The sequence below is a fragment of the Harmonia axyridis genome, chromosome 2 (genome assembly GCF_914767665.1).
Source record: "Harmonia axyridis chromosome 2, icHarAxyr1.1, whole genome shotgun sequence".
Classification (NCBI taxonomy): domain Eukaryota; kingdom Metazoa; phylum Arthropoda; class Insecta; order Coleoptera; family Coccinellidae; genus Harmonia; species Harmonia axyridis.
The window spans coordinates 32,159,477-32,187,309 of NC_059502.1; the positions used below are offsets into that span (position 1 = coordinate 32,159,477).

The 27,833-nt window shown below is 32.7% G+C and overlaps 1 protein-coding gene across 1 annotated transcript; it reads left to right on the top strand.

The window, feature by feature from the left end:
• The first annotated feature begins 270 nt into the window (after positions 1-270).
• On the top strand, positions 271-27,158 carry LOC123673620 (lipase 1-like). The gene is made up of 7 exons (XM_045608204.1): positions 271-524; positions 14,436-14,749; positions 15,137-15,383; positions 17,567-17,722; positions 22,195-22,276; positions 26,125-26,267; positions 26,827-27,158. Exons 1-7 carry the CDS (start codon positions 423-425, stop codon positions 26,986-26,988), a joined length of 1,206 nt encoding a protein of 401 aa, XP_045464160.1. The 5' UTR covers positions 271-422; the 3' UTR covers positions 26,989-27,158.
• The last annotated feature ends 675 nt before the right edge of the window (positions 27,159-27,833 follow it).

A 27,833-nucleotide genomic window follows, 5' to 3' on the forward strand; every position in this document is an offset into this window, starting at 1 on the left:
CTAATTGTCTATTATCAAAACATGCTATGATACTCTGCCGCAACGATCGCATAACAAGGTATTCCAGTTATTGGTTTTCTTTTCGAAATGTAACTATCGAAAAGCCATGTCAACATTCCACTTGCTTGATAATTAATAAGCTATTGTGGTATCATGAAAACCGATCTCGTTAAGATGAAATTTTGTCGAGAAATCTAAATGATGCGGACATTTAGTCGTGAACAATTTTCGGACATCTAGTCGTCTCGACAATATAACTAACCTTCGTTCAAAACAATTGTTTTATGAATATCAATCGCTCGGTATAACTACGGTAGTACACCCATGTCTGTGATGTAGATTACGCAGTTTTGTGCATACGGTTGAATCCGCTTAGCTTTCGACCAGGGCGGTCGGACGGAAGTGTTTTCGATATTTCCGAGATGCAATTGTTATTTTTCATTTTCCTATATTCCTTTCTTTCTCTGGCTGAACGAAGTGAAGGGCAAGGCCACACATTGCATCCGGATACATATTTGACCATTGTAAGTATTTCAAAATATAATTAATGAGAAATCCACAAATCTTATGATATTTCCAATATAATTATCTATAATAATTTGTTCTACTTTCTGAACAATGTCATTTTGATATTATAGTTTTACTATTGGACTTATTGATATCTGATAGTGTCATCTTTCGATTGATAATAATAATATATATTTGCATAAAAGAAAAAAAATATCATACAAATGAAAGAACTTTGGCTGAGAGCCATTCTTCAATCCTACAGATAGTTTAATCAAAAAATATCATAAATAATAATTCATAAATAAGACAAATCGGGAAGTTTGAAGTGAAAAAAAAATGAACTGCAATAAGTTTGGGCAACATGAAAGAACATTTAAAAAACAAAAAAAAATAATAATTGAAGATGTGTGCGGCGATAAAATCAAAACTTACCTTAAAGCCAGCAGTACTATGATGATATATGAAAACAAAATCTCATTTCAACAAGATAATTTGAATACGGAATTGTTGTCCATTTAATTTCGTGATTATACGAGTATAGATTTAATTGATTTCAGTTTTTATCGGATAATTAGAATTTCAATGAACATATGTTATGTAGGAACTCGGACAACTACTTACACTGAAAAATATGAGATGTTCTCATCAAGTCACCATTATGATGTTGTGTTGATATGGGGTAGTGCCTTCAACAATACGATTAATATTGTTAGAATAATCCAAAATCAAAATAATCTGTCCTCTATATTTATTACTGTATCAGGAAACCTGTATTTTGAAACTAAAAAAATCGAAGAAATCATTCAGCTGGCTTCGATTGAATATTTAGTACATCTTCTTTAATTGTGAACGAGCGTTTTTTTTTGGTGATGAAGGATTGTTGCTTCTCAACTTTATGCTGTAATACTTGTGTGAATTATTACAATGTATTCTTGATCTCCTGTCTTAATTCTAGATAAGTATATATAAAACAATTCATTCTATGTAAATAACGAAGTTTACAGTTGATTTTCTCTTGAACCCTTCGGCTAATTTTCGCAATTATTTTATTGAACTGTAGTTAGATTATTCGGGAACATAACCGCTTAGAAACTGTCCTCAGTTATTTCGTTTTTTGTGATATGAAGGGGTAAACAAATTTCATTATTATTAAATAATTGCGATATCTTAATTTTGAGGGAATTTACAAGTACACTAAAAAAATGCATTCATTGTATTTGAAAATGGTAATAACTTGATTTCATTGACACGATGTTCCATTGTACTGTTTCATTCGTTAACGTATACGTATACCCTATAAATTGATATTATTGATCCCTCTTCATCAATATCACGATTTTGAAGTTGAGGTGGTTGAGTGTTCGATGTTCCGTTGAAATATTAATAGGATAGAAAAACCTTGTTTATTAGATGTGCAAAGTCGTACATAAACTACTTCGTACAGTTCCAATGAAGAGTAGTAGGTACATAATTGATACAAAGTACAACTGATTGTATAATGAACCGAACATTGTAATAAATTAATAATGAACATTCAAATTGTTTGATTATTTTTTGATCCAATGAAATAAATTCATGGACGATTGTATAAATGTTTCTGTTCATCGGTTGAAAAATGATAAGTGAGTTCATAATACATTTAACTTTTACATGGAATTTCTGTATACTTACTTTGCTTCAGTGTATCAATTGGCATTAACTTTAAGAGCTTTGAACGGATTAGTGGATACCTATAATACTTAATTGTACAGTGCATCCCATTTTGGGTGAGACTGCCAGGTTTCTCGCTTGTTATTTAAGATAGAGCCTTGCGGTTTTCACGTTCCTGACCTACTTTTTCGTGAAACTCAAGTTGGTCTAATCAGATTTTGCATAACTGTTTCCGTTCAAGAGATACAGGGCGATTTTGGAAATTGATACTTTTCGGACCCCTCCTTTATCTCCGAAGTTATTAGAAATAATGCTGAGGTAAAAACTACATCTGAATCAGAATTTTGCGTAGAATCCAGTGGCGTACTCAATTTTTTTTTTCGGGGTATGGTTTTGAAGATTCAACACAAACCTATATTTTTTTCAATGGAACACCCTATATATCATTACCTCGTTGAATTCGTTATTTTTTTCCCTTCAAAATGATGTATGATACTATTTAGGTAGGATGTTCAGAAATGTTAAAAAAACACTAAAACATCAAATTATGATGATTTTTTTGTTAATGGGCAATGGATTTCCAATATAAAAAGAGAATCAATTGGATAATTTTCATTTGTAATTTTTATTCATAGTAGAGTAAGCAAACAAAGATAATCTCCTCATCACTAACGTGAAAAACAAAACGTAGGTACCTACCTAATTGGAACAAATAAATAATACAAAAATTCATAAACATTGTATAATATCTTACAGATTAAACTCTTCAAATTGCTGTCCATTTTCCCTAATACATATATTATACTACAGTAAAAGACACAAAGGTCCCGAAGAACTTCGTGCATCAACAGAGGCAGTTTTCCAGGATTTACAATATTTTATAATATTAAATGCACTATTGCGTATTGAAAATTTTTGTCAATTATGTATAAGACAAAATGGACAGCAATTTGAACAGTTTAATCTGTAAGATATTATCCAATGTTTATGAATTTTCGTATTATTTATTTGTTGCTATTAGGTAGGTACCTACGTTTTGTTTTTCATGTTAGTGATGAGTGTATTATCTTTGTTTGCCTACTCTACTATGAATAAAAATCAAAAATGAAAATAATCCAATTGATTGTTTTTTATAAGGGAAATCCATTGCCAATTAACGAAAATATCATCATTATTTGATGCTTTAGTGTTTTTTTTTTAACATTTCTGAACATCCTACCTACATAGTATCATACATCATTTTGAAGGGAAAAAAATAACGAATTCAACGAAGTAATGATATATAGGGTGTTCCATTGAAAAAAATATAGGTTTGTGTTGAATCTTCAAAACCATAACCCGAAAAAAGAAATTTAGTACGCCACTGAATTCTACGCAGAATTCTGATTCAGACGTAGTTTTTACCTCAGAATTATTTCTAATAACTTCGGAGATAAAGGAGGTGTCCGAAAAGTATCAATTTCCAAAATCACCCTGTATCTCTTGAACGGAAACAGTTATGAAAAATCTGGTAAGACCAACTTGAGTTTCACGAAAAAGTAGGACAGGAACGTGAAAACCGCAAGGCTCTATCTTAAATAACAAGCGAAAAACCTGGCTGTCTCACCCAAAATGGGATGCACTGTACTGTTATTAATATGGGAAAAAATTATCACACATGAACTCTCTTGGTCCATTATTGTCAATAAGGAATGGAATCAAATAAATTATATCTAATTATAAGCAAATAGATGATTGAAATCGTTTCTTGAAAATTTGGCAACATATGAACTTTAATGGATAATAAATCTAATTATAATCAAATCAAAGCCATAATAATATTGTAGGGAATGAATAAAATTTTGGTTGTTCATCCAGTTTAAAGACATTTGTTGTCGTATGCGATCCCAAAGAAGGTTATTAGTAAATGATGCTCATCACGTAATCTTTCAGTTTTTGCCGGAATTGATGAATTCCAAGGTCACAGTGGTAAGAAATTTTGAATAAAAACTTCCTATTCATACTTTATGCTGGAATTTTGGCAATGATATTTATGTGATACTGGATTTTATTGTTCCGTAGTAGGACATACCGAAAATCATAATTGAAAAATATCGAATTCGGGGACAATATTGTTCATTCTGTCAAACCTTGGAAATAGATTTTCTTTTTCGAAGTGTTCAGAAGAATTGTTTCATATGAGTTGGTATTAATAATTTCAATACGAAATGATAAAAAACATAATTTTTCGAGTAATATTCATTCGAATAGCTTCATTTATTTACTTTCTGGGAATTTGGATTTTTATGAATTTACAAAATTTGAATTGATTGAAGTCTTGAGGTACGACGGTTTATTCAGTACATATAGCAATTTTTACTGTCACAGTTTCTGAGAGCGTACTGGAGGACGAACAGAGCGATGCATTGATTTCAACTGCTCGAATCCGGTCCATGAATTTGAAAAGCAAAAACACTGCAAATTTTCCACCTAAGTTGCAAAAAAAGTTCCTATCAAAACTTGAGTACCCCAATTATGAGGTAACTATGATTGAAAAATGACTAGGACGGAAAGAATTACATCGTTTATTATCATTACTACTACATGACAATTATTGCCTGAAAAATCAAAGTTCAGGTACGAAAACGTTTATGATTTGTTCCTGAGATGAATGGATATGAAGAAATGCAAAACTATTACAGAGTATTTATGTAATTTTAGCTTACTCGGAGCGAAAATCTGAAACTGTCAAATCCTCTACTCTGCGGAGCATGTACTTCTCGTTAAAAATTACCATTCTAGTGAAGAACATTACCACATCCCAAAAGTCGATAATTGAAATTCTTAAAACAAGAATGTTAGTTATTAAAAAAAAGAAGTCAAAAGTCTTCAGAAGCGAGGAAATCAACGAATTCATTAGGAAAGCAGAATTAAAATTGCAAAGATCATTCAAAAATTATCATATGAAAACAATCAATGTGTTGCGGAAACTTTAACCTTGTTGCTCTGTCTTCAACAAAATTTGAGAATACCAAACATATCAAACAAATTGAATCCCCCATATTAGCAATTGCTCGAATTTCAGAATGAATTTTAATATAAATGAGAATTAAAATGTTTCTGTTAGTATCTATCTTGTGTCCATATTCAATATACAAATGAGAAATGAAGTGTTCGAAATTTTGTGCTATAAAGAAATATAATAAAGAAATGTGTCTCATTGGTTTGTTATTCTACACGGTTGCCCAAAAAATAGTCTTCGTAGCACGTCCAAAAACATTGTTTTTGAACAGTAGTATGAAAAAAACATGATGTTGGCACCTAGCGTAATGCTATATTTTTCTACCATAATCTTTGAGGTGAAATCGAAAATTTTGGTGTTACAAATAGTTACTGACGAGTTACTAACGAATGCAGAAAAAAAATTCTTGATTTTCGGAAAAGTGGGTGCTAACTTCACTGATACGCTCTACACTGCTCAGTCAATTGGTTTTCAAGTAGTAAAGGCCAAAACGGGCCATGACAGTCAACCTCCTGATGTTTCTATACGAGTTATTAATGCAAAGAGTGTAATGTAAAATCTAATTGATCACCGGAAAGGTGTAGTTGCATGCATAGGTGTGTGAATATTATCCTTCATACCTCTATAATAAATTATAAAGGTACGAAGGAGACTTTGAAATCACAATCTTCGCGAACAAAATATTTGAGTGCAGTTTTCGCCTATTTTATATTAAGCCAATCTTTTCTCCGAACAGTATGACTTATTCTTTTGTTTTTTCAAATAGCAAATATTAAGCGTAAGCAGGAATGTTGAAATTTTCGAACCCTTTTCTCATCAGAGGAATTCAAACGAGAAGCAGAGACAGAATCAGCATAGTTCAAATATGAAAATTCCAAGGATTCACAATTCCCTATCACTATAGATGACTAACATTCTATAAGCCCTGTGCAAACAAGTAAATATATGATCCGTAAATCTCAATTCATAATCTAACCACACGTTTAAGTATATCTGATTTTCTCAAACAATTTAACACTATCTGGACGATGGTAATCTGTCATTTTCTGTACCTCATAAAATAGCAACCATTTTTTGAGTATTGAGGAGTAGATAAAGTTTTGTGGTCAGATCATTAGTAACACCCAAATCCAAGAACTTAAGTTAACTGGGAAATATAAGTGATAAAAATGATCGGTCAAAAATAGAACCATGCGGCACACCCTTACACATCCCATAAAAGGTTGACACCCTCCGGTCATGATGAAGAGCCTAAACCCAATGCACCAGATAAGAGAGGATGAGCCCTAATATCGCCTCATCAGAGAAGCCAATTTGGATCAACACAGCCATAGAGATCTCGTGATTGAAACAAAAGTTCTAAAGTAATCTTAAACAGTCAACAGGGTGAACTAAGCTTGATATGTCACCCTAATTATTTTGTCAGCATTGCTCGAAAGTGCTGTGGTGCAACTGTGATTTGGTGAACATTGCATAGAAAGGATAGGTATAGGGTACACACAAGTGCTAAATTTTTTTAAGTTCAGATTGATATTACTTTATATATTTACTGAGATAGATTTTCCTTTCCTTCCTAACAACAGCAGTTGCAGTATTTCTTAGTAGTTTATAAGTATTTCGATCACAACCTGTCCAGTGTTTTTTTACTTGTAAAAGACACGATTTCAGGTTTATAAAAATTTCGAATATCAAATTAATAATTTCTGATTCTTATAATCAAATACGAAAAATTCGTTTGGTTTTGTTTTTTTGTTGATTTCGACTTTTCGTTAATTCCGGTATAAAAATATAATATCTAGTTGTGAATTGAATTGGTTTCCTCATATTTCGATCTAATCTGTAGTAGGCAAACAAAATTTCAAATGGGCATCTTTTCGGAACCCGTTGTCAAATTTTGCCCATTGATGACGTTGATTTTAACATTTGAGATCTGAAACTACCCCGAAAAGCCCAAGATCAAGTATTTTCTATTTGTTAATGTTATGGTGCTTATGAACAGAATTATTCAATCACAGAGTCGTAGGTAATCACTGAGTCGAACCTCATCATCGTTTGTGATTGTGACCATTTCCAGATCAAAATTCTGAAAAAAGTGACGAAATGATAAAAATAGAGATTTTTTGAAGAATGAAAGTTCAAAAAACAACACTCATGAAACCGTACGTTAAAAAAAAGAAAGATCTGAAGCGAAGTCAGCTTTAGAGGTTTAGAGGTCTAGTTCACGTCAATAGCATCATTGGACACCACAAAATTATGTCGGTATATACAGTTTTGGCGAGGATACATATCGATATGGTAGATATTCAAAGAGAGGAACAGTGAAGAATAGAAAGAAATGCATAATTGACATTCTACAAAAATGTATTTACGTGAACAAAAAATTAATATTGTGAATTGGTTTTTGAAAGATGATAAGTACTCGTTGGGAGATTTTTTTTGCTTTAATGTCCAAAAAGCTCCGTGTATTTAAAAATTCTGAATATGATCCTTTGTTTCGAAAAATCCCATAACAATAACATATATCGTATATGTTATCATAAAGATTAAAAGACCTCCAGAAGAAAGGGTGTGTTGGAAGTAACACGATATGGAAAATCATTATATTGCACCTCTTACTACAAAAATAAATTATCAGTCAAATTTAAAATCATAATCAAATTTAACAGAACTTTGCTTTGGGGCTGCTATAGCTACCTGCGTGTTCGAGTCCAGGAATAACAAACATGTAAAAAATAATTATTTTTATTACTTATTTACTTATTATATATTACTTATTATTTACTTAAATATAATCCTGACAATGCCAGTTTAAATGAATTCAAGGATAATTTTTTCCGAAATTCTTCTTAATTTTCTATGGTTCTGATAACTATGAAAGCTTGGATTTTCAATTCTTTATAGACACAAATCTGAACCCAATCGGACCTGGAATGAAGAATATATTATTGGGTATTCCTTTTTAGATATTCTTCATGAATTTGCTATATTATTGGGATAAGGCGGTTCAAATGATAAAATTCATAAAAATCAAAACCTTTGTTTGCTATCAATATCCAGAATCACGTCTCTGTCGATTTTGTGGTCACGAAAATATTGGGTAATATTTTTCGATGTTTTTTTAATTTTTAACGGTTATGGTATTGCTATCAGCAAATTCTCAAACTTGTTTTTCTCAACATACATCTGAAATGTCAACCAGATCAGATCTGAAGTATGGGATTTGCTTTCGAGATCCTTCTTGAATTTTGTATGATTCAGTGCGATCAGTTGCAAATGTTATAAGGGGCTTGGTATTGATATTTCAAAGGAGCACTTAAAATCTCCAGAACGTCGACCTTGTAGTCCCTGAAATATTGGGTAAAATCAACGAAATTTGTTTTCTATTGGTTTGAGCAACTGATTTCGGCTCCATGCATCCGATTTCAATGAAGCAAAGTCTGAATGTGGGTGCAACTGAAGCTATATGTAGGTACTAATTTTCGCAGGCAAACAGAAGGTGAAGTAGACAGATGAAAATATGAGAAATATATTTTATCTTCTGTTACTACTTTTATCGCAGTTGCTTATATTTTTCATCAATTTATGAAATGTATAGACGCATCATTTTCTATTACTTTATTAGATATACTCTTATGTATACATTTTTAAGCCAGCAGATCTTGTTGGTAGATGTGTTACAGATCTAGAATGGGTAGATCCATTTAATATGTTTCCTAGCCCACAGATATCCATTGTCCATAAATTTACTTTGGCCATAGTTTTTTCTGTCCTCTACTTCAAAATAATTAAACTTATTAATGCACATCAACCATTCTATCTTCCTCCTCATAGTCATATCATATTTTATAGTATCGATCAGGAAATAGTATGAAATCATTGCATAGCACTGCATTGGATTGCATTGCATTGAGTTATTATCGATTTAAAGTAAATGCAATCAGTTAGTATTACAAGTTCGTCCACGGAAATACTTCAACTAAACATTGTCTACTGTCGGGCACATACATGATAATTTTTATCGCACCCAATCTAAATATTTCTGAGGACCATTTAAACATAGGCGTGTGTACTAATCATTCATTTCCAATAATCTATTGATCCAACAGTTTATTGAGCAAAGCATATCAACTTGAAGAAAAATATCTGCGTTTTTTAAATGAAGTGATATAGTGGTTTTTTCTATATGTAATAAGGAATGTTTTATTGATTCTTCAAAAAGGGTTGGAATGTATAGGATTATTTGCCATCAAATAGATGATTCCCAAATGCCTCAACAGAATCTAGATACCTAGTAATAAAATATTATTGAAATGAAAACGTTTTATCAGCTTTCATTATAATAGTTGTGAATGTATCCAAAAAAATTTGTTCACTCCGCCTATGCGTTCATAGAATCAGTTGATACGTTGAATATTCATTTGATCTTCGGCAAAATACCTATTGATCGATTGTAACATTTCAATTAATATTCCCTTTGCATGTATCATGTATCATTCCAACTGAATATTATCACCCACCGTGATATTTATCAATTCAAAGAATTCTCTCGCATAACATAAAACATACGAATGAAATAATTGCTTTATTGAGAGAAGTGCTACTCTAATATAAATTCAAATAAAAATTCTAATAAATTCAAAAATCAATTAATAGTTATTTATAATACAAGTGCAGAAGGCATTGATATTCTTCCACGAGTTCAAAATCAAAAACGAGCCACGAAATGGCGAGTTTTGGAATGAACGAGTGGTAGAAAGAGCCTTCTGTACGAGTATTATTTTCTCTAATTCATTGCATTTTCATTGAAATTAATGAAATATTTCCATAAATATAATTTAGTGATTTTTGCATTGAAAAATGTTGGTTGGCAGAATTGATTTCTTTAAGGCAAATTGATGAATTGACAGATAAAGCCGTGTTCGGAGTTCGGAGTACCAACATAGAATAATAAAATATAACCATGAAAACTGTGCGTTTCTGATATATTCTCGCACGATTTTGTTCTACAAGATGTGGAAGAATGAACGGAATAACCACAGAATTAGAGAAAATATTGACTAGTACTGGCCAAGGCGATGAACCTAGGACCAGCCTGTATAATTGAGAATACGACTTTCATACGGTTTGAAATCGTACATATACAAGGAATAAACATTGTTGACCTTTTTCTCTGATAAAAAACTACGTACAAGCGGAATATCTGAGGAATTTCGGCAAAGCATTTGTTAGGACGTTCTTGAGCTATATATAAAAATTCATCTTGTTGGAAATGAATGCAAAGTTAGCACCTTTTTTCGTCTATTTTGATTGGACTATATCGCACAAGGCTAAAAAATTTGAAGACAATGCTCATTATCACGTGCGAATTATTACTCTAGCAGTAACCTCGCGGTTTCTTCAACGACATTTTTGAAAATGAAAAAAAAATCAACCCCCTATACAGGGTGATTCAGGGTAAATGGGTGAATAATGGTAGATAGAGGACACTGAAGCGAGTCAGAATAATCTATATTTTAATGGTTTATCTCTCTTTATAATCAAGATACAAAGTGTTTTATTCATTTTGTCAATTTCTTCCATTACCCATATCTTCTATCATATTTGGTGCGTTTATTCTCTGCAACATCTACAGACATAGTCACTGAATTGTTTTTCAGGTCCGGCGTAGGAAAACTTAATAAATAAGATTCAACTGAAAAAAACACCCTGTATATCAAAATTTCTGGAATTTGAATCAAATCAAATCCTTTTGATACAAAACATTTCCATTCCCGATACAGGTTTTCATTTAATGTTTGGTGTGGTGTTTATAAAAATATATTGTACGTGTTACCACCCTTTTTAACTGGTGAAGTTTTTTATAATTTCCTCCAAGATATTTTACCTGTTTTGCTTGATGCAGCTGTTGATGTCGGAGCATGTAGTTTCAACATGATGGGGCTGCACTTCATTTCAAGGCCATTGTTACCAATTTCTTGAACGAAAATTTTCTGAATCCCTGGTTAGGTAGGGGTGGACGTCATTATAACTGGCCTACAAGAAGCCCTGACTTGAATCCTATCAATTATTTTGTTTATTTTAAATTAGGAATTCACTCGACACGAATAAAACGATAGAACTCCTTCAGAGAATCTAGGATGCTTGTAATAAATTGAAAAAAATTTAATAAATAATGAGAAAATCAATAACTTGTCAAATTAAAAGAGCACAGAAATGCATTGAGCAGAATGGTAACCATTTTGAGCAATTTTTGTGCAACTATTTATATCTGTATCAAAGGCTTTTTTATATCATGTCATTGAAATCATAAAAGATATCTTCAAACGAAGATCTCTGCAAACCTCTGCATTTCGTTGATGTATTTCGATTTTATGACCCAAAAAATTCAATGACATTAGTAAAATTAATAAATACCAAATGAAATTTAATTTTTTCGAAATTTAGGTTATTGGGTTGTCTGAATATTATGCTTTGACTAGATTTATTGGGTATTAAATCGCAATCGGATGTTCGAGAAATACCTTGTTAGCTTTTTTCTCCTTTATTTGAATTTCTATCAAATTCAAGGAATTTTGTTTGTATAGGGTGTAATTTTAAAAAGGAAAAAAAGTATCACGAAAATTTTAGTATACAACGTAGCACAAATTTTCCTAAAATAATCATAAACTATTGTTCATTTTATTTCAACAATAAATAACTTTTTTTTATTTATCTATTTGTGTTTTTAAAATGGTCGTTGTCTTAGAAAAAGTATAGTATGTAATTCGCACAAAATAGCAATTTTACACTCGTTTGAATTGCGCAATTTTTTAAACTTCGTTACGACTGTTCAATACATAATATAGATATATTATATTATTATAATTAACGAGTGCTCAACAGCTATTAATTTTCACATTTTTTTTGGATATTCGGCTCAAATCTTTAATGGTTTAAACAATGGAGTGAACCCGAAATTTTGCAGGAATATCGGAAAATTGTGAACCAACTATTAGAGTTGTTTATTATTATTATATTTAAATATGAGACGGGGTTATTTTGCCATTACATTACATTATATCTGAAATATACAATAATAACAAATGAGTCTGGGAATAGTGTTATGAGAAGGTAACAATTAATACAAATACCCTTGAAACAGAGACATCCAATTCATATTTTGAAACCGTAGATCATTGAGATTTGAGATGTTCAATTTGAGATGAATGGGTAAGAGTATATCTATCTATTTAGTATTCACTCCTAGGTTACTTTTAAAATTACCACCCCTGAGGAGCTACCGTAGTGCTTCTGTATGTGTCGTTATTTGAAAACTATGGTTATTTCGTTTTTTCTATACAAGCGTGCGCTTCTGTCATGAACGGGTTGGTCAGAGAATGTTGACCAACGTCCACTTATCTCCGGTTGAAATGTTGTTTTAACCCCTGGAAGAGCGGCTTTCCAGAGGTCTCGGAGAATTAATAATTATGTAAATTCACAAAGATGTTATTTGTGAGTCCGGCCCGTCGCTTCAATGGACAGGTCTTTTAAGTTGACTTTCTTTCTCTAGGGACAGGATTAATTTTTTGGGTCAATGAAAGTCGATTGAAATTTTAAACTCAAATATAGATAATAAAAAAAAATATATATCCAAAATTACAGTATCCACAAAATTTCTATGTTTTTGACTCATCGGCCAAAACTTTATGATAAAAAAATTATCTTAAATAATCTATTATTCCAACAAAAGGAACAAAATAACCAACTTTGAACTTGGGAGAATCGGGACTACTCAACTGAACTCATTTTCATCGAAAAATATTCAAAAATCAACAAATAGAAATAAAATTTAAATAGCCAAAAAAAATTTTAACTTGCCCTTATCCCGCGATGCTAGGTAAATAATTAGGCCCTACCTAAACCTAGTTTTAATTTCTTCAAACTTTTCACTCGAAACGTGTAATTCCTTTTTTTAATAACTACACTCCCGATTCGCGCACTCCGAGCTAATCTAATTTATACCAATACAAATTCTAAACTTTATCCCAAAAAATCCCTGTTTTACCATTTCTGACCTAATTCAACCGTTCTTAGAGTTAATACAATTCCTTCTTCCTTAAAAACTTGAAATTCCTTCGACTCTCTATCATCCACTAAATTTCCCTTATTTTAGATTCAACCTTAAAAAAAGTTACTCTGATCTTCGAAAGAAATTGTTTTAATCTAAGTCCGGTTTCGCGACCGACGTTCTAATTCTCAACCCTTCTCTTTAAGAGAGCCTAAGCGATACTGACTTCTTCCTTCGACCTCCACAAAAATCGTAACATCGTACTTATCTAAGACCTCCCCAACAATTGCCCAAGTTACCATGCCAATTAGATCATTGGTTAGAAAATTTTTTATCCCTCTTCAATAAGAGACCCTACCTCTACTTCAAACTAAATTTTTTCTGTCGATCTCAGCAAGAAACATACTTCGACTTTGCCTAACGAACTTTTTGCTGTGTCATCTGAGAACGACCATGACGGTTTTTCGCATGTATCGAACTCAGATAAGTCAAGATTTCCCCATATCTAAATTATTTTTCTTATCCCTTAAAAATATATCGATTTCACCAACGCAGTGAGACGATAACTAAGAAAAGCATTGATTGAAAAATAAAACATCCTTATTCTAAGATAAGATCAGTTTACACAAGTCGCGATCGCTCTTTTAAATTTGAACGTATATTCCGTCTAAATAATAGTCCCAATAATTTCAATAGTTTCAATAATTTCCAAATTTCCGATTTACTACACTTCGAATATTTTACCACGCGCGTTTTGAGTCACAAAGAGTTACGTTCCCACACAGTACTGAAAAACCCATGCTATTTATTTTCCGCACGCATATGCGTGCGGCAAAGAAAATGCGGTTTATTCCGCACGCAAATATTAAAGAATAAATCAAATTCTGTTATGTATCTCTGCACCGAACGCCCAATGAAGATCAAGGATGAGATAACTATGGTAACGACATGCAGAATTACATCTGTCATTCATGTGTATGTGAATAATAAATCAAATCTTCAGAAAAAATGTTGATCCTAACTTTAGCGGAATGTGTCTTTCCCGCACTGAATTGCTCAATGTCAGATTCGTGCGGGAAAGTACCAGTTTCTGCGCTTGTTAGGAAAATAACTATATTCTTATTTTGTAAGGGAATTCTTAAATAAGTCCAATCCTTATAGATAGACGATATATGCTAATATCTCAATTTTTAATAAACATATATATCTAAATCTTAATCTTTCCAGGAGGAGCTAATCCAGAGGTATGGATACCCGGTAGAAGTTCACGAGGTTACTACTGACGATGGCTACAGGCTCACAATGTATCGTATACCTCATGGTCGGTATGGATCAGGTGTGAACCGAAAACCAATTCTCCTCATGCACGGTCTTTATGGACAGTCCGAAAATTACGTTGTTGCTGGAATGAACAACGCAAGCTTGGCGTACTTCTTGGCTGATAATAATTTCGATGTTTGGCTTGGAAACACCAGAGGAACACAACATAGTAGAAAACATAGCTACATAGATCCCAATGTGAAAAGATTCTGGGAGTTCAGGTAAATTTACGCGATTTGATGATTCAACAGACCCTCTTCATGAAAAGCCACTATTCTTGCTTTATTAAAACCTGACAATCTATTGCCAGGCATAATTCAAAGAAAAACTCAATAATCACTTAAACATTCTGAATCGAAATGAATCACTTGTGAAATATTGATATGTAAAATTAGAGGAAATTGTTTTTGTATACATTTCTGTATGTCTAGCACATGTGAAAGAAATTGAGGTACAGAAAATCAACCATGATAAATATTCGTTTACTTTACGAGGGGGTGCAACAATTTAAATCATGAAAGCTTAATTCCAACTACAATCCGGTTTTTCGAGCACCCTCTATATTTTGAAGTGAAGATATTTCATCAAATTCTATTGAAAACTTTCAGTTACCACGAGATCGGAATATACGATCTTCCCGCTAAAATAGATTATATATTGGAAACTACTAAGAAGAAGAAGATATACTACGTCGGACACTCGCAAGGAGGAACTAGTTTTTATATTATGACTTCTGAAAGACCAGAATACCAGGACAAAATCGTAGTAGCCTCTTTGATGGCACCAGCTGGCTTCATGGGACACTTCCGCAATCCTGTGCTTTTTCCTCTAGCAACAATATACCGAGGATTTATGGTAAGTAGAATTCTTTATAAGCGTAAATATTGCAAAATGTTCTATAATCATAAATTATGTTTCTAATGTCATGAATACGTAGTGCTGCTAAGTTTTCGAGGAATATCTAGTTTGTTATTTTGCAATTTGATATTATCTATCGATTTTTGTACTAAATTTCATCCAAACAGATACCGTACTTCCCAATAGCGGACGGTTTTTAATTGTTACATATTATATTCGAACGTGCACAGTGAAAATTTCAGGGGTACTGATTTTTTTCTTTGAACGATTGATTATTGATAATAATAAACCAAAAATAGTCTATCGACAAATGGGAAACGAGAATTCTGGATAACCTTGAGACATATATAGAATCTTGTTTGAATTCTGCATGTTGGTTTTAGGTTCAATATACGTAGGTAATTCAGAACGAAAGTTGAAACTTCCTGGTCATGCCATAAAAACATGAATGACCTTATACTTTCAACAAAATTTCATTCATCAGGTTTTGAAACTAATTTGGGAATGAAAAAGTCACTGTCGTGAACTAAGAAGCTTTTGAGCGGTCATTCTTTATGAGCCTATTGCGCCCTCGAAGATTACTGTATATTGGAAAATATTGTTTATAGCAGGTTGAAGAACTTCGGTCGATAGCCAATAAAGAACAGTTATTATTATTTCGTCTATTGCTATATTATTATTAACCTCACATTGATATACATAACACAAATCAACGCTCATAAGCTCTTGACACAAAGTTAGTGCTCGTGAAGCACTTGCGCCACCCCTAAAGGCCACCACTGGTTTCATTTATGAATAAAAATATCGTTTTGATGGAAACTGGGTATCGAAAATAATTTGCATTCAATGTTGTCTTATTAGAATTACTACACCTTTCCCAATTGTAATTAAAAAAGCGTAAAATGTAGTTTCTGAATTACAAAGCAAATTGAATTTCAGAACATGGAAATAGTAATTCAAAATAGGGAATTTGAAATTCAGAAAAAAAATTTTATATTAAAAACGATAATTTGTTCTTCAGAATAGCAATATGAAATTAAGAAAATAAAAAATTGATTTCAGAAATTATAAATTAGAATTGGGATTTGATAATTTGGATTTCGGAAATAGGAAATTGTAATTCAGAATTGGTTACATGTATTTCAAAATTGATAAAAAAGAATAGTCATATCTATTATTATCATTATTGTCACTACCGAATCGAGGTCTTTGCGGCTTTGTTAGCCTTCTCTTATCTATTCATACAAACCCAAGGAGGCCGTCAATTCTGTTAACGAAGCCGACGACACCCTTAGAAGACTTGCCTGTTACTTCGTGAGTATCCAGGACTGACCTTGCCCATATGCGTGGTTCTTAGTCCAGTCAACCCCGAACATTTGCACACTAAGTGCTAGACCATTTCTGCCACCTTTTCACAGAGCCTGCAAATCTCAACTGCTGACTTACCCATGCAATACAAAAGTTATTTCCACCGACAGTATCCTGTCAGCAGTCCCACCATTACCCAAAGCTCAGCTCGTGGTTGCTTCAAGAGCTTCCTGTTATAGGTCTGTCAAAGCACCACAAATGTCTTTGCTTTAGCAAGACCAAGAGTGTTCCTTCAGTGGGTTATTCTATTTTCTCACTCCCATTGTTGGATCGCTTCATTATCTCTTCCAAGCCCACAAAAAGGCTCGGGACCAACAGGTGTTAACTTTGATTCTCTTCTCGCAAATTCATCGGCTTTTTTTCCCTTTAATACCACAATGCCCGGTAGCCATATCTGTGTAATACCTGTGTTTCATATTGTACTGGTATCTCACCTTCGGTACTGCTCTGAATTAAACATTACATTATCTTAAATTGAATTGATAACTTCTGAAATACAATTTTCCTTCTCTAAAATATAATTTGCTGTTTCTGAAGTTCAATTCACTATTCTAAATTACAATTTTGTTTTCTGAATTCCAACTTCCTAAACTGAATTCCAATTTTGTTTTTCTTGAGTTAAATTAAATATTCTTCCCTATTCTGAAATACTTGTTTTCTCTTTTAAAATTGAACTTGGATTTTCTGAACTTCAATTGTAAAAGGTGTAGTCATTTCAAGTTTTCATTGTTGAATCTTGTTGTCATCCTTTGTAATTGAATGTTGTACAATAATAGTCTTTCTATTATAGAATGAATTGATCAATATTTCAGCGGATTGCAGATTCGATATTCTACGAACTACCTCCTAGGACTATACCATTACCAGCTTTTCTGAACTTCATATGTCAGGAAAGCCTTCTAAATGATCTCTGCTTGGCCATTTACCATGTAATCATTAATGGTGGTGATTCTGGAGAGTTTAATAAGGTGAGTACAAAATTGTTACTTATCAAAGCAAGCTCATATCAAATGAACACAAACGAGCATATTTCAATTGCGTTTTGGATATAGTTTTGCTTAATATTTTATAGTAAATGGTATAGCAGTTGAATGAATAATAGACTTGCAATGAGGATTGAGGAAGGAGGAATATTTTTCATTTCAACCAACCTTATGTTACATATTTTCATTTTCAATTCAATTATTGTTTTTTATTTTACTTTTGTTGTATTTTTACAAATCAGCAAATTGAGGGAACAAATTTTTGAACTTTGTTGTTCTCTCTGAAGTGAATCGTTGACAGATGAGAATGTTTACGAATACTCAGATATCTTCAAATTTTTAATGCACTTTTTTTAAGTAATTGCGATTTCTTAAATTTGAGAGAAGTTACAGAACATAGGAAGGTTTCAGTGAAGTGAAAAAAATTTTTTCATTGGTTTAAAGAATGACAATCGTCAACTAGATTTTGATCATACAATGTACTTTTTCATCAATATAATTAAATTTTATTCCATTCATTGATGTTATGAATCCCTGCTCATTAATATCACGAAACTGATATTGAGTATTTATTGTTTCCATGAAATATTCATTGGATGGAAGAACTTTGTTCATTAGAAGTATAATGTCGTACATCAACTACTCAGAACAATTTCAATGAACAGTAATACAATATTGATACAAAGTACCTAAAAACGCTGGAAGAATGAACCGAACATAATAATGATGAATTTTTAATTGGTTTAATGGAAGATGTTCATTTCAATTCAATGAAAACAATGCAACAATACGATAAACGATTTTTCATTGAACAGTAATACAATATTGATATGAAGTAGGTACCTAAAACCACTCGAAGAATGAACCGAACATTGTAATAATGAATATTTCATCGGTTCAATGGAAGATGTTGAATTCAATTCAATGAAAACAATTCAACAATACGATGAAAGATTTTTCATTGTATTAATTTTCCTGTTCATCGGTTGAAAAATGATAACTGAATGCATCATAATATTTTACAAATAACTTTTTCATCGAATTTATGTGCACTTTTGGTACAGGTTATCAAATGAAAATAACTTCTATACAAAACATTAATTTCCTGTTCAATAACGATAACATTTGAGGTGCTGCTATTTTCAATTAATGAAAAAAAAATGGCTAGAAAAAATCAAGCAACATTTGAGTGTTCGTAAACATTCTCGTCTGTCAACAAATCACTCTAGAGGATGTTCTGAATAAAACCTTATCTACTACTCATTTTTTTTGTCCAATCATATATAAAACAAAAAAGGAAGTGAATGAGGTCAGCACCTAAACAGTTATGTTCCCGAGGAAGCAAACTAGAATTGAAAAATAATTTCTAAAATGAACAACATACTTGGTTGAGATTTTGTCTGTTACCCTTATTTTGCCGGTGTTTATAACTGACTGTTTGGGATTTATTTGTCATACACACCTTATAATTATATCATGATGTTGCATAGATTGATTGAATCATACCTACAAACGAAACCCTTGATCATTTAAGTGGTGATCACCGAAATTGCCCAATTTCTTTGATATTTACAAACATTTCAAGTCGAGTGTAAATAATAATTGTTGTTTTCCGCACTGACAGCTAAGTTTACTTTGTCCGGAAAATCTAAAAACCTGAAATTAAAAAAAAAGGTCTTCATTAGGTTATAAATTTGACAGAAGGATCATATATGATACAATACATCTGCTCAATGATCTGAACAGTTGGCATATATGTAATAAATATGAAAATATTCCGTTGATAGTTCGTGTAACTTCAAATTTCTTTAATTTGGTAGTCCGATAGCCGTGAGTTCAATGTTGTAACCCATCAATCAAAAATCTATAAAATAGAATCACAAGAACCTTTGCGACGAAAAATTGTCGATAAATCGGGAGACGATACGATTGATTAAGAACTCTTTGATATTTGGTGGTTACTATGACAATTGGCGACGTTATGCTGAAATGAGATGCATCTCATGCTGAAAGCACTTGTCACCGGAATGACTAAGATCAAAAATCGATTTTTAGTGATTCGATAACGTAGACCATTCACTATCATTTTCAACAATTTACTGTAGTCTCCGAAAGAAAATTGTGATGATTAATTAAGATTACAATGCAAACCATAAATTGATACTTTTTAAATCAATTGCTTAATCTGAGACCTAACTGAAGCAGTTTTTTCTATTAACGAAGGAATCAAGGTGAAACTTAGGCCTATCACCAAAGATTCCTTTGCAAGAAATCAGCATGATATATACTCTTCTTTTTATTCCATGTTTCAATTAGCCGACTTTTTTTTTCGTATAACAATTCATTCAAATTAACTCCCATATTTTACAAAAACAATAAACGATGTGTCATTAGGAGGAATAATAAAAAATCATTTTTATTTATTAGTTATGGTGTCAATTCAATTTTAATTACTTCAATAAATTATAGATTGTCAACAAGTAGCAGTCACCATACAATACCTTTAATTTTTTTTATAGGTATCATCACATGAAGAATGTGTTGTTTTATCTACATATAATTTATTAACTACCTTGTTGGACTTCTAAATTTGGCTTCAAAATTGAAGTAGATGTTTCATCATAAATAGTAATTTAATCTTTCAAAAAATGATATTCCATGGAATATATGCGCATTCGCCATTTTGTAGTATTACTAAAATATACATATACACTGATCAACAATTGCTAGGGATCACTTATGAACTTCTCTTCATTTGTATTTTTTTCAAGTTATCTCGTGAATATCTGTACATTATATGTTCTCTAAGGAAAAAGTAAGATGTTTTGAGTTGATTATATCAAAGTCTTCCTCACTTCATCGGCTCTTGTTCACAAAATCGATTATTATCTGTAGGCTGTTACAGGTGGAGTGAAAAGCAATGTGGTATTTGTTATGAAATCGGTTTTTTTCTCTCGTTCAAACACATAAGGTGACAATAATTGAAGAAATGAGAACAATATCAGCTTATCAGTCATGTCGAGAAGACGTTTGGCTCCTGTGCAACTGAACCAAATCATACGGTGGATACAGGAAGGTTTGTCCCAGCGAGAAGTGTCCCGGCGGTTGAATGTTTCGCAAAGTGACGTGAGTCGGGCTTGGAATAGGTTCATCCAAAACGACTCAGTAGCTTATGTTCATGGGGGAGGTCGGCAGCGCAGTACAACAGCTACCCAAGATCGTCTTTTGATCCTCAATGCTAGGAGAAATCCCACTTACCCGGCGTCGCGGCTCAATAGATCACTGAGAGTTGCAACAGGAGTTCTAATTTCGAACCAGACTGTAAGACGACGACTACATGTTCGTGGTTTGAGAGCACGTAGGAGGGTACAACATCCCCGTTTGAATAGGGAACACCGGGTTCATCGACGGCAATGGGCTGAGGAGCACCGCAATTGGACACTTGAAGATTGGAGCCGATGTTTATTTACGGATGAGTCTAGATTTCGTTTGGTCAACTCCGATGGTCGTATTCTTGCTTGGAGGGAAAGAGGTCGAAGGTATGCAGAACAGTTTATGGTACCCACAACAGCTTTTGGCGGAGGTTCTATATGTGTATGGGGAGGCATTTGTTTGAACCAACGCACAGAGTTGGTTGTTCTGCAGAACACCACCTTGACCAGCCAGAGATATCACGATATGATTATTGAACCCATAATTGTTCCGTTTGCGGCTGCCGTGACGATAATGCCCGTCCACACCGTTGTCGTCTGGTTAATGAAGCGCTAGAAACTCATGCTATTGATAGGATGGACTAGCCAGCTCGCTCTCCAGACATGAATTGCATCGAACATGTCTGGTCTGAGATGTTTAGACAATTGTCAACCTTAGAACAACCGATCAATAACCTGGAGGACCTTTCTAACGCTTTACGGGATATTTGGACGAATTTGCCCCAAAATTTTATAAATCGTTTGATCGAAAGTATGCCTCGTAGGGTAGAATGCTTGAGACGAGCTCGTGGGGGACCAACTAGGTACTAGCTTAACCGAAACTTCAGCCTTCTTGTGGTTTCATCATAAAATTTTTATGTTATTCAAACACAGAATTTTGAGTGTTCCTAATAAAGTCTTTTTTTCTCTCCAACTTTCCATTTTTTCATTCTTTTCTCAAGTGAACCATATTATCAACTGAAAATACTCTGATATCTGACTAAATTTATAATCTTGGAGCGAATATTTCAGAAATGAATTTAGAACAAGTAAGTGATCCCTATCAATTGTTGAGCCTTGAGCAGGTTATTTCATCCGTCAACAAAAATTTTAACTGCATAATTTCATCTGTTTATGTTGAACATGGATGAAAATTAGATACGGCGATCAAACATTTTTTCGTACTGATGAAAATATTATAATAAAAAAAAAATCTCTTCATCTTTCAGAAATATTCATTCAATTTGCTTATTTCTTTCATTTCAGAGGATGCTTCCCCTCATCATGAGATTCATTCCAACTGTTTCATCAAGACAACCACTCCATTACGCCCAAGCTATTACGTCTGGTAAGTTTCGATCATGTCCATTTGAGTCACAGTATGATTTAGCAACAGAGTGAAATAATTAATTAAATAATTTTTCTAGCCATGGTCTAGCTTGTTTTTCTTCATAACACTCCCTCTACAACTACAGTAGATATCTTCAGAGGTTTCTAGGTCATAAATTGTTACATTGGATTTTTACGAATTAGTTGTTCTTGTTCGGACTCGGATTAGGTCTGGAGAGGTATAATTATACCCTCTCCATTAGGTGGAGTGAGGTTAGGAGATTAATCCCAATCACTTGTGATTAGTTCAGTTCAGGTTCGATCTTTTGCTGGTTACTAGGCGCTATGAAAGATTGTTGTCTCTCCCTCTCCTAATGAAAAGGGTATGAATACAGAGTACGAAAAAAACAAACTTGGACTAAACAGTGTGAAGTTACAATCTACGACAAGGAAACTCGTGATGATATCAACAAGACTACGTCTAGAATGCTCATAATTTTCTTACTCTATTGAACCATCCTACCTAGAAAATACAGCATAGTATGGTTCATTATTAACAACGGACCTTCGAAATGTAAATCAGGCAAAAAATATCAATAGTTCTTGTTCTGGCAGAGTGCATCCGGTTCTATTCCAATGTGGAAAATTATCAGTATATACATATATACAGGGTGTTTCCAAATTCGACGTGAACCTTGGAGGACGTGTTTCAATGATCTATTTGCTGTCGTTTGAGCCATATTTATTGATATCCGAAAATCGACAATTTCCGAGATATTTGAGTTCTTGTGAACTACCTACTCTATTTTTCGTCAATTTTTTCTACGTTGACCAAGTTTGATTATAATTTTGGATTATTTTCATCAGAAAAGGATTTGATATGTATGAAAAAGCAAAACTATGCTGTATTATATATTGAAAAAGAATTGGTATGATTTGAAAGTTGGTATATGAAGAGGAGAAAAATCAATTTCTAATATCAATCTGTCTGCAACTTTCGAATTCCATTATTTATGTATGACGAAATTATTTCAAAAACCTGCCAAATTTCTTTAATTTTTTATGAATAACCTTTTGAATGTTCGGCATAAAAAATAGTGAATGTGTAATCAAAAGGAATCAAGATACCAATATCCTATTACTTATAAAGTATTCTATTAATTTGTACAAGATTATTTCTACGTTTATTAATGCTGAATATGCAGATATACTTTTTTATGTATGGATGCAGCAATGGAAATGCTTCTGATGCCCAGAGAGAATACGTAGATTCCCAAACAGGCGTATTTCTCACATGAGTGTCTTTTCATCAACCTACCGCAGATTTGCGGAAATAGGTACTGTGTAAAAGACTAAAAACGCTGGTGCTCCAGCACTTCGAAACATTGTAGATGAAGATGAAGCAATAATACAGGCAGTAGAAGATGCTCCTGCAATAAGTACACGTAAGACTGCCAGTGATCTTGGGATATCTCAGGAAAGAGTATGGTCGGTGATGAATAAATACCTTTTCGATCCCTATCACTACCCTCCAGTACAAGGATCAGAAAATGGTGACTATGCTGACAGAGAGAATACTAGATTTTAATCGAGGATTCTATGAACAGACGAAGCTAGATTTAGTAGGGAAAGGGTCACTAATTTTCACAACTTACATTATTGCTCGAATATATTTGATGAAGGACACATCATTTCAAAGGAAATTTAGCGTTGATGTTTGGATAGGAGCAATAACTAATTTTTTGATATGTCCTTATTATCTACCTGATAACTTAAACGCAGAAAATTATGAGAAAATTTTGAGAACGAATATAGACAGCTTTTTGGACGAGGTTTTTATGATTGATAGACGTGAAATTATTTTCCAACAGGATGGCTGTCACGCACACCATAGGCTTAACGTTCGTATGTTTTTCAACGAATTGTTCCCTAATCGGTGGATAGGTAGGGGAGAACCTATTTCGTGGCCAGCGAGAAGTCCAGATCTAACACTGTTAGATTTTATGTTTGGAGCAGTTCAAAATATATAGTACATGAAAGGGAAATACATGAACCGGGTTTTTCACCATAATTTGACCCCCCCTTTAACTTTGTTACTTAAAGAGGTACGAAAAAATGTTTTCTACAAAAGTTTCACGAAATCGATTAGTCTTTTTTAAAATGATTTAACAAAACGAAATATATACAGAGTGGGCCACATATTGATAGCAACTTCATTCATTCAAATGGAACACCCTGTATATTTTTCTATATTTGAATAGCTCCTTTTTCCCTGATTTCAAATATATAACATATGTTTGGCCTATCTCTCTCATTCTGAGTACCACAGAGTTTCAAATTTTAAGAACCACCTAGCATGCTCAGTAATCAGTTTTCAAGTGGTAGGCTGCGATAACTCAAAATGATCTTTTTTGAGTTATCTCTTTGGCAATTTGACTATATGTCATATCGTTGCCAACGAGATGACTCAAAAAAGATCATTTTGAGTTATCGCAGCCTACCACTTGAAAACTGATTACTGAGCATGCTAGGTGGTTCTTAAAATTTGAAACTCTGTGGTACTCAGAATAAGAGAGATAGGCCAAACATATGTTATATATTTGAAATCAGGGGCAAAAGAGCTAGTCAAATATAGAAAAATATACAGGGTGTTCCATTTGAAAAAATGAAGTTGCTATCAATATGTGGCCCACTCTGTATATATTTCGTTTTGTGAAATCATTTTAAAAAACATTAGTCGATTTCGTGAAACTTTTGTGGACAACATTTTTTTGTACCCCTTCTAGTAACAAAGTTAAAGGGGGGGTCAAATTATGGTGAAAAACCCGTACATGCACAACTTGTGGAGAGAATAGACGCAGCAGCGAGAAGATTGGGAGTAAATGTCAAGCGGAAAGTAACAACTGAAGAAATAAGAAAGAGGGCACGTGCTTGTATAAGAAAGGGTGGATGTCATTTAGAACCTAATTTATGAATTCATTTTTCAACGATATTTTGAGTTTTATTGCAATTAAAAAAATATTTAATGCGTTAATTTTCTATCCCCTTCCAAATGAAAATTGATTCTTATTCAAAATCTAATTCAGTATAGTTTTGCTTTTTTTCATACAAATCATATCCCTTTCTGATGAAAATATTCCAAAATATGAATCAAACTTGACCAACGTAGAAAAAATTGACGAAAAATGAAGTAATGTGGGAAATTTTTCAAAAAACACAAAAACTCAAATATCTCGGAAACTGTTCATTTTCGGATATCAATAAATTTGGCTCAAATGATAGCAAATGAGTGATACTAACACTTCCTCCAAGGTTCACCTCTACTTTGGAAACACCTTGTATATATGTGACATGCTTAAATTGAGCCAAAGATTCGATCTCTATATGTTAAAAAATAGATAGCAGCCTCATTTCATGCACATAAGACTAAATGATGGGACAAAATTTCATACACTAAGTGTGTATAATTCAATGATATAATAATACATAGAACCACCCTTGAGAGGTCGTGCGGTTCAGAGCATTGACTCCAACATCAGAGAGTCACGTGGTCACGTGAACACGTGGATAAATATGAATGAATTTCAAACGATAATAATGGAAACCAAATCACGTGATCGGAAAGGGTTCAATGATCGATTGGTAAAATATGTTCAACCAATCAAAACATTGGTTCATTGCATTTATTATTATTATTATTATTATTATTATTACAACTCTTTATTGCAAATTCATATATAATAGAAGTGTGTATAAAAATGTGCAATGGGTGGGCATATCGCTGAGCGATGTCTTCCTGCCAACCCTACTTTGCATAGAAAATCTAACAATCATAATACAAATTTTTAATACCTATATTTTTTTTAGGTCGCTTTAGGAGATGGGACTATGGACAAGATAATAATATGGCACGTTATAGAGCACCAGAACCCCCAGACTATAATTTAAAAAATATAACAGTTCCTATTGCAATATACTATAGTTACGGTGACAACTTAGTTTATGCGAAGGTAACTTAAAGATTTTCGTCAGTTCCAGATATGATATATTTCGTATAAAATTTTGTATTGATTCCCCAATCAGACCCATAGAAAACTCAAGTAATAGATAGTCACAAAGACCTGACATTTCAAAGACAACAGATTTGAAATTTAAAGTGTAGATGGAATGATGAAGAATACAGGGAAGGAAATGTTCAATATTTTCATATAACCATATCGAACTAGGTTGAAATTTAGTTTTTATATGTAAAATGATCACTTATTTCAGGAGGAGGATATCGTTCGAATTTCTCTTGATTTAATCTAGATAAAATAAGGTGTCAACGAAAGACATATTCAAAAGTACGGGGTTTGTTTGCGCCTCATTTCTAACTAGAATTCAATAAACTGAGAAAGTTATTTTCAGACATCATGGTAATGGGCACAATCAATGATGATTCTGTTGATCGGTTCATCATTGATTGTGCCCATTTTTCAGTAGATTGAGCCTCGAGTGAAATAAATTGAATATTCTATGGAGAGATTAATTATTGTGAAATAATAAATATTAATTTCTTATATGTTGCAGGATATAGATCATATCTGTGGAATTCTTCCAAACGTTGTGAAGAAACATCTGATGCCAAATCCGAAATGGACTCATCTCGACTTCATCTTCGCTAAAAACGGACAAAAGCTGTTACACAAGCCGATAGTGCAATTTCTAGAGAAATTTGACAAATATAACTAAGTACCGACCTGTAAATAATTGTGTTTGTTACTTGAAAATGAGTGATTCCTTATTTCAACCTCAGAGTAGATTGTTTCAAATTTACTACTTGTGATATAAAATTTTCATTCAATTGATTTCATGGGAAATTCTTGAATTAAATTGAAAATTTAATAAATATATGGAAAATACTTTGAATATTATTTTATACAACCTGATTGAACAGAACAGATTGGAATAAGTATCTAATCAAATATGTCCCTGACCTCAGAACAAATTTTATAGGTATAGTCTACTCACTTTAGATATGAGATCAACAAAAAAAAACTTTGAAGATTTGATCTCTCTACTACCACTTACCTTATTCCAAGAATGTTAAAACAATTCAAGATAATTCTAGAGATCGTGAGGGATACTAAAATTGTAGGTTTTTCTGACTGATTGAATAGAAAATCTCGTAGCATTTTTTATAAAGTGAGCAGATGTATTGAATATTCATTGTGCAACGAATGATGAGAAACCTAGGAAGGGACTAACTGTCCCCTGTTTTTCTTAACCGAACTGTTGTGAATAATTTTCAGACACAAACGTCAAAGTTATAACAAAAGAACCAGTAGAGCGATAAAATATGTGTCCGCAAAATTAAAGCAAATGTATTAGCAGAGGTTAATCAAAAACTAATTATAATTGAATGGAGTTGGGAAAAATTTCATTGGAAACACAGTTTGACTTTTGTATCATATCATCGAATTGAATATTATATAGATATATAACGTGCAATGTCATTCGATGAATTTCCAACTAAAGGAATACCTATCTAGAACATAAATAACGTGAGTATTTGATCTTCTATTGAAAAAAAAATT

Bases quoted from the DNA above. Each gene is read 5' to 3' on its own strand.
- LOC123673620 (XM_045608204.1), top strand. From the start codon at position 423: ATGCAATTGTTATTTTTCATTTTCCTATATTCCTTTCTTTCTCTGGCT. The intron at 525-14,435 runs GTAAGTATTTCA...TAATCTTTCCAG, and splicing joins CGGATACATATTTGACCATT to GAGGAGCTAATCCAGAGGTA. The intron at 14,750-15,136 runs GTAAATTTACGC...GAAAACTTTCAG, and splicing joins AAAAGATTCTGGGAGTTCAG to TTACCACGAGATCGGAATAT.